The sequence below is a fragment of the Culex quinquefasciatus genome, chromosome 2 (genome assembly GCF_015732765.1).
Source record: "Culex quinquefasciatus strain JHB chromosome 2, VPISU_Cqui_1.0_pri_paternal, whole genome shotgun sequence".
Classification (NCBI taxonomy): Eukaryota; Metazoa; Arthropoda; class Insecta; order Diptera; family Culicidae; genus Culex; species Culex quinquefasciatus.
The window spans coordinates 224,424,120-224,432,596 of record NC_051862.1 but is presented as its reverse complement, the minus strand read 5'-3'; the positions used below and the strand labels follow the sequence as shown (position 1 = coordinate 224,432,596).

The following is an 8,477-nucleotide window of genomic DNA, read 5'->3' as shown; positions in this document are numbered from 1 at the left end:
AAAAATATTTTGAGATATTTGTGGGTTAGGAAAAAATCGAATGCCAAAAAATTTAATTTCTAAAAATATTTGAATATAGATTTTTTTTATAATAATTTAATATTCCAAATCAAGCGATTTTTTTTTTGAATAGGTCCTATTAACATATGAAACACAAAACCCTAAAAATATTATTTTTTCGGAATTAAAAAAAATTGCTACGTAGTAAAAGAACGCAATTAAATAAATCTTTAATATTACGGTGTAATTCCGATTCGACTCATGCAGTTAAACCCCTTTCATGTCCGTCCATCTGCGACTGACAGCTGTTGCAAATGTAAACACGGCGACACTCACCTGCAGCTCCGTGCGAAATCAAAACATGATACGTGGGTGTATTCCGCGTACACGACAATTTTCTTTCTTCTAAAATAATCGGATTTTCCCCGTTGAAAACCGTTCCGCGCCGGCCGCAACCATGGCCGACCTCAAGAAGGATCTCGACGAATATCTGCTGCTGCAGAGCGATCAGAAGAAAAACTTCAAACTCGAGATGCCCCGGATGCCGTCGATTCCGACCCCGGGCCTGGTGGGCAAGCTGTTTGGCAAGGGCCAGGAACCGGAGGCGAACAGCTGGCTCAAGGATACGCAGGACAGTTGCTGCCCCAAGTTGGTAGGTTTGGGTTTGGGGTTTGGTTTTTTGGTTGGTTGGTGATTGATGTTGGGTTTTTCTTTTGCAGAGTCGAATACAACGGATCGTCGGATTTGTGACCTGCATGGGCTTGGGGGTGTTTTGCATGGTCGTGTCCTCGTTCTATATCCCGGTGCTGATTTTGAAGGCGCGGAAGTTTGCTCTGCTGTACACGATGGGGAGTATTTTTTTCATCATGAGTTTTTCCTTCCTGAGCGGATTCGCGGCCATGTTCCGGCAGATGTTTTCCCGGGAGCGGCTGGCGCTGTCCATCTCGTACAGCGTTTGCCTCGTTGGGACGCTTTACTTTGCGATGATCGAGCAGAGTACGGCGCTGACGGTGCTGTTTGCGGTGGCGCAGATTATTTCGCTGCTTTGGATGATTTTGGGCGCGATTCCGGGCGGAATGACTGGGATGAAGTTCTTCGGGCAGATGTTCCGGTCGTCGGTGTCCAGTTCGCTGCCGGTTTAAGCTTGCGAGGGGGGACGCAATCCTATTCTAGATTGGGTAAGACTTGTAGCTTGTAAGTTGGATCTAAATTGAATCAGTATATATTTATCGTTTTTTATTCGATCAATAAATCTTCATCTTAAAGCTGTGAAATTGGGTTTTCTTTCTAATCAAAGTAGGTCGATAAAACATAATTCAAGCTTTCGATATTTTATTTCATGCAGAAACTTTTCCTAAAGATAAAGACTATCAGTTTAAGTCACAGAATTAATCGTTAATCTCGCTAATCAGCTTTTTAATCTTAAGAGGAAGCAGCTGGCTCATCTCCTTGCAAACGCCCATTTCCGCTCCCAAGTGGGCCGCGACGGCTTCGTTCGCCTCGCACTGCTTCACAAAGTGATGATAGTACCGGAAGCTGTTCTGCACGTTGTTCAGCTGGAGACGCTTGTCCGGCGTGATGACCTTGTAGTACAGTCGGCCGATGTGGAAATACGCGAAGAGAATCGGTTGCAGCTCGGCGGGGTCGATGGCGGGGCTTGCCGGAATTTCCAGCGTGTCGAGTGGGATTTTGTAGGATTCGATGAACTTTTGGAACTTGGCGATGCTCTTCTCGCACAGGTGGTTGATTTTGTTGAGGGCGTGCGGCGTCGGTCGCTCGACGGTTTCCAGCTTGGACAGCTTCACGTCCAGCATTTTGCCGTAGGTCAGACCGAGCTCGTACCAGACTTCCCTGAAAGTTGAAATTGACTTTAGTTTTGAATGTTTTTCAATGATTTTTGAAAACTTACCTGCAAATGGTTTGATAATACGTCGCATTCAGCACACTATCCAAATCTTCCAGCTGGTCCACGCACCGTTTGTACAGCTTGCACTGGTTGTCCTCGTCATCGTCGAAGAACGCCAAATGCTTGTACAACGAGGCTACATCCTGGACGATCTTCGCATACTGCGACGCTTCCGTTTCCTTCGTGTAATAATCCTTGGCCTTTCCGAGCCAGCTCAGTCCATTCAACATGACCAGCTTTGCGTCCTCCAGCGTCAAGCAGAACTCATCCGCGACCTGGTCCTCGTAAGCGGACAACCCATCCAGTCCGATGAACCGATCAATCTCCCTCACCGGACTCAATCCGACCTTCCCGGCGCCACCTTCGTCGTCGTCATCCTTGCACAGACGTTCCTTCGAAGTCGCCAAAATGTGAATCCCATACTTGGCCCAACACCTCGCAATATCCGCCGACCGGTGCCGGTGAGTTTCAATCTTCTCCGCCTTCAACGCCGAATTCGTCTCCTTCGGAATAACTTCCTCCTCGAACCGATCCAGCATGTACGACGCAGCGGCCAACAAATGTCTCGCCTGGCTCAGATGGTTCTGCGGGAAATAGTACTGGGACAACGTGGCCGCATTCAACGCCCAATCCACGTGCTCAAAGTCGTTATAATTCAACTGCCGTTTCAACGTCAAATGGCAAAATCGCGCCGAACCCGTCAAATCCTCCAAATACCCATAAACCTGGGCCAAATAGTACAACGTCAGCGTGTGGTTCTTCTCCAGCAGCAGCTGTCCCTTCCCCTTCTCCACCTCATCCTTCGAACCGAACAAATCCGAAATCGTCAACGGTTCCACCCCACCACCCTTCGCCCCCTCATAGGCTTCCTTCGCCAAATCCAGAAACCCCTTCGATTCCTCAAAGTTCCCCCGGTTGCACTGCAGAATCCCCAACTGGTTCAGCACCTCCACATACCCATTAACCGCCTGTGGCCGCTCCCGCTCCTCCCGCACCAACCCCAACGCCTCCACCAGCACCAACTCCCCGTTCCCCAACTCCTCAGTAAAAATCGATATCCGTCCAATATCCTTCAGCACGTTCGCCAAAATGCACCGCACCGTCAACCGCGCATCCGACCCCTCGTCCAGCGTTTCCGCCAAATCCTTCAACTTCCTCTGGACGCTCTGCAAAATATCCCTCGCCGCGTAATGCGAGCGAAACGGTTCCGTCGGTGGGTCGTTACGGGCGTCCTCGTCGATCTTCTTGTGGGCCTTCTCAAACTCCTCCCGGATGTCCGAAAGACTCTCCTTTGTGATGCCCATTGTTGAAGAAAACTATTTGAAAAATTGCAGTTTTATCGATTTCACGAGGTTGCGGGCTAGCGGAAAGTTGAAAAAATTAGTCTGCATTCAAAACACAACACGATTTGACAGTTTGAGCGACACGAGGGGAGTTGGACCGGAGGTCGAAAAGGGATTTTACCGCAGTAGGTGACAATTTGCGGTTTGGGGAAGGACACTTTGGTATCTTTGCTTCCTGTTAGACTTTTTATGAATATTAGGCCGATGCAAATATTTTCCAAAGTTTTTGTCCCTCAGCACGTGGTCGAGCCCAGGCCTTCCCCCACCCCCTTGACCAAAAAAAAACAAAAATTTAAATAACTGGTAATAATCTCAACATTTGAATGAAAAAACTGTTTTAAAATGTATTTTACACTAGTTCAGTAGTTTTGCAATCATTAGTTTTAATTTTTTTTAAGATTTTCAGAGATTTTTGAATAAACCTATATGTTGAAAATGAATCTTAACACAGGGGAATGCATATTTGATTGATTTCAGCTGATTGCACTTAAATTTCGAAGTCTTTTGATTTTTTTTGCCCCCCGATTTTTTGGGTCGGTATTGAGGCACTTTTAAAAATATTTGTACCAGCCTTATCGGGAAATAAAAAAAAACATGAAGTTAAACTTTCTGTCAAGTTTCTGTAAAGTTTTCCATGACCGCTGGGAAAGTTTCACTCACATCTTTTTTTTTTCTCGATAAGAAAAGCAACTGCAATTTTTCAATAGTTGCTAAACTATGCTCTTTCCAAGGGGACCATTGTTAATCCATCGAAAAAATGTTGTCTCGTCAACTTTTTTTGCATTAAAATTGAAAAAAGTTATCAGAAATTGTTTTTAAGCGTGTTTTTAAACGTTGTACATACAAATTTACATAGGGCTTTAGGACCCTATTCAAAATAAAATAAACTTTTATTTTAATTTACAGATCTACTAGGATATGGTCCTCATAGGGCAGCGAATGACCAAGAAGGTTAAAGCTGCCAGAAATAAATGAATTAACAACAACAACAACATGGTCCTCAAATCCTTAAATTCCTTAATAGAGTCTTTAGCCCCTATATAAATTAAAAAACACGATTAAAAACCATTTCTGATCACTGTTTTAAATTTTTATGCAAAAAAAAAGTTGACAAGACAGCATTTTTTCGATGGATCAACTATGTCACCTTGGAACGAGCTGTCAATTAGGACCTTTTCTGTCATAAAAAGCTATATTTTTAAATTGATTTAAAAATCCATTTTGAATCCTTTGCGGTCATTGTTCTCAGAAAATTTAGCTTTATCTTTGTGAACAATAATATCATAAATTTAAGCTTCATTTTAGGACCCAATGCATAAATTCTTTAATTTTACAACGATTAAAGTTAAAGTTTGAAATTTTGTACTGTTAAATTCTAAAAAACCGTTAGAAAGTAAAATATTTTTGGAATCATATTTTAGGTTACAAAAAAAAATCCTTGATTTTATAATTTTTGATTTTAGAGTTTTAGTTTTTTTAGATTTATTAATTTTTTAATTTTTAAAAATAAATTTCTAAGATGTTTTCAATTCTTAAATATTAAAATTTTTGATGCTCTAAATTTAAAATTTTTGAATTTTTAAATTTTTCGATATTTTAAATTGTAACATTTTTGGATTGGGTCTTAAAATTAAGCCTAAATTTGTGATATTATTGTTCACAACAATTAAGCATATTTTTCTGAGTACATTGATCATTTGTACGACCGCAATGGATTTAAAATGGATTAAAAAAACACATTTTTTTAATTTTTATTGTCCGACAATGTAATGATAGTTGTTAGACTGATATACTTAATTTTGAGCAAAAAACAAATCGGTCCTTTTATTATAAAGACTTTGCGTTTTGAGATTCGGCATAACAAAGTAATTCAGATTTTTTTTTAATTATTGAGAGGTCCAAAAACACTTATTTTCGACCACGCAACATTTGAAAATTTCACGAAATTTTAACTAACTGAACAAAAATTCAATCTAATTGTCGGTAACGGGCAAAAATGCCTACCTCTATATCGCAAAAAAAAAAAAATGCATGAGGACAGATTTCATGCAGAATTTGATATACTTTTATCCAGCCATGCATCACAATCATGCGACCGCCGTTTGGGTGTACAGAGGCAAGGGAATAGCGTTCTCAAATTTTATTGAAAGCTTAATACAGAGAGATTTTTAAAGATCCTTAAGTTTAAAATTGTTGGCATTTAACATAGTGCACGCTCTATAAACAATCAGATCATCCAACAGATAATACACTGTGATTATCAAACTACCGTAAACGAATCGATTACTCTTGCCGACGTGGAATCACACGTGAACAACCTACGAGAGCACTTGTTCAATAAATAATGATAGATAATGGCTGGTGAATCAATGTAATGACTCGTAACAGAAGATTAACAATATAGATTTCAATCGCTTTCGGTTCTTCATTCAACATATTTTCGCTCTCACTCAATGAAGTTGTAACGCGCTCTGTGCGCATTACAATCTCAAGTATTTTCGCACAAATGTAGTCCTATTTTTAGCCCCATTGACAATGTCACTTTTCCTTACGAGGGGTCGCCACATAGAACTATTCCATGCTTGCAGTCATTAAATTCCCATCGTGCGACATTTACAGCTTGTTTTACGGGTCACGCCCATAACTATTATAATTAACCGCTTGTTTACGATGCACAATTAAAATTCTGCATCCAAATCATTGAGGCCGAGCATCGCTAAGCCGTTTTCTCGATGCTATTTTTACCCCCGCAAAACAATTGCACTTTGCAAAGCACTCGAATTAAGCCACACCCTTTTAAGAGAAAAGTTAATTACGCGATCGTCACAATTGCACGTGACAGCAAGACCGTTGGAACTGCGCCAAGTGATTTAAATTAGTAGGAGTTTTCACCGCCAGTGGCAACCTTTTGTGTTGATTCGCGTTGAGCGAGCGGGATTCAATTTCTTCACTCAAAAATTAAAGTTAAAACTATCGTCTTGTTTAAAAAGCGTGCAAGCGTCACTAAGTTGACCGCGCGCGATCGCTGATAACGGCGAGCCGTCCAAGTAGGCGAATTGTGGCGATTGTTTTACAAACAACCAACCCGTTACCGGCGGACAATGTTGCAAACAACGTTGGTGTCGGTGTCGGTCGGTCAGCTAATCACACCTCGGAGTGCCCGGAAACAATCGTTGCGGATGCACTGGCAGGATGATGAGGCGCCTCCTTCTTCCTACTAAACAGCGCAGCAGTTTTCTGCTGTTTGTATTTCTTGTTTGCACTTGCAATACCTAGTGATGACGGTCCCAGCAAGCCGGGCGTTGTGCTGGGTGACATGGTAACTGAATGAATTTAACCTTTCATTCTGAGAAGCCAATCAGATATTTTGGTCAATGACTTTACAAAATTATACCCATGGTTTTTCAAAAATGTTATTTATAATTGAATTAAAAATTATTTTAAATTCTTAAAAAGATAATTAATTTGAAAAGCTTTTCACACTACTTTATTTTTGAATTACAGTTTGCTATTTGATTCACTAAAAAATGGCTTTTATACGAAATCAAGTATTCCGAGAAAATTTCGTATTTTTTATGGGTTATTCATTGAAACCTCACACGAAATGGATCAAAAATTACCCTTGTTCAATCTCCCTGAAACTTTGCTCTTAGGGGTAATTTTGGTCCCTGATAACGAATCCGAGGTACATTTTTAAGATACCTCGTTACGGTGGGGCAGTAAGACCCTTTTCATGGTATCTGGATTTTTACCAAGACGTGTTTTGTAAGTGATTTGTAGCTCGAAACATTGAAGAGATAAAAATTTGGTGCCGGAGGGACTTTTGTGTAAAACTGTAGGTCCGATTTGATGGCGTGCTCCAAACTAAAAAAAAAACGTTTGTTAAAAGTTTAATAATATTTTTGAAATCGCTGCCATTTCTGGTTACTCAAGACACGCCATTTTATGGAAAAATTAATTTACTTTTCAAATCTGCAATAATCCAGAACATAAATTTTAAATTACGTGTTTTTTTTTGTCTAAATAGAATTACAGAAATAAAAATACAAAGAGTCGGTTTTCCCATATAAATTTCTTTACGAAATAAAAATGAAAAGCGGAAAAGGTGGACGCAACCATCAAAAAAAAAAAAATCAAAAAAACGCCACCATCTGGTTCCATATTTTAAGAAAGTTGTTTTGAGGTACAAAAAGCATCGACAAATTCTTGTTCTGGTTAGATTTGATAATTTTCGATTTTTCCATATAACAAGGAAATAAAGAAGACCTTTTTTTTATCATAACTCTGCTATAGCTTTCAAGTTTCTATTTATTTGTTTCAAAAGAATAATTTTAAATATTCGCTCCTTTAAAAAAACAGGGCGCAAACAAAATAATTATTGCTCAAAATTTAATTTGTTGTTTCAAAAATTGCGAACTATTCCAAATCTATTCTATAATGCTTATTTTAGCTTTTTAACCAAAAAGGGCACATTCGAACTTTTTGAGAATTTTTAATTTTGGAATCGCTGATCTTTCCACACATAACACATAAGGGAGAAACAATATTTTCATAAATTCGGTAGTAGCATAACTGTATTAATGTATAAAGCACAAAATGTGATAGGCTTTGCCGAAAAAAATGAAAAAATGTGCTTGAAATTTAGATATTTTTTTTAAATTGTGTTCGGCCCTTCCCCTCGAACTTATAGTTGAGCCAGAAAAACTTTAAATAAAATTTGCACCAATCTAAGTATCTTTGAAATTTCAATTCTTATACAGTGCCATTCCATTTTTGGCAACACCGATTTTGGCAACAGTCAAATATTTCCGATTTTGGCAACACCCAAGTTTAATTTGATATTATGGTCTCGTAATACTTTCAAAACATAATTTAATTAGTTATTACTAAAAATATAATTATTTTTAGAGCAAATAAATGGTATATTTTAGCGTAAATTAATTATTTTTTTAATGTTAAAAAATCATTTAATTCGTTCATTACGTGATTTAGGAATATTCCCTTAAGCCACAGCCGTTATATGAAGGGTTAACGATGTTTATTGATGGTTCTCAAAAGTACACTTTTGAGAAGTCCCGATTTTGGCAAAAACAGGATGGCACTGTATACCTATAATAAATTAGACTTAAAATTAAAATGATTTAATCTAGTTAAATAGATTTAAAATTAATTATTTTGCAAAGTTTTTTTGTCATAAAATTCATGTGTAACATAAACGCCTACCCCTT

At 38.8% G+C, this 8,477-nt stretch overlaps 2 protein-coding genes across 2 annotated transcripts; one reads left to right on the top strand and one right to left on the bottom strand.

Moving 5' to 3' along the window:
• The first annotated feature begins 328 nt into the window (after positions 1–328).
• LOC6047482 (vesicle transport protein SFT2C) lies at positions 329–1,269 on the top strand. Its single transcript, XM_001864504.2, has 2 exons — positions 329–652; positions 720–1,269. Exons 1-2 carry the CDS (start codon positions 458–460, stop codon positions 1,140–1,142), a joined length of 618 nt encoding a protein of 205 aa, XP_001864539.2. The 5' UTR covers positions 329–457; the 3' UTR covers positions 1,143–1,269.
• A 46-nt stretch (positions 1,270–1,315) lies between these two features.
• Positions 1,316–3,321, bottom strand: LOC6047483 (KIF-binding protein). The gene is made up of 2 exons (XM_001864505.2): positions 1,910–3,321; positions 1,316–1,851 (listed from the first exon to the last, which is right to left on the bottom strand). The coding sequence occupies exons 1-2, from the start codon at positions 3,208–3,210 to the stop codon at positions 1,389–1,391; spliced, it is 1,764 nt and encodes a 587-aa protein (XP_001864540.2). The 5' UTR covers positions 3,211–3,321; the 3' UTR covers positions 1,316–1,388.
• Between the last annotated feature and the right edge of the window lie 5,156 nt (positions 3,322–8,477).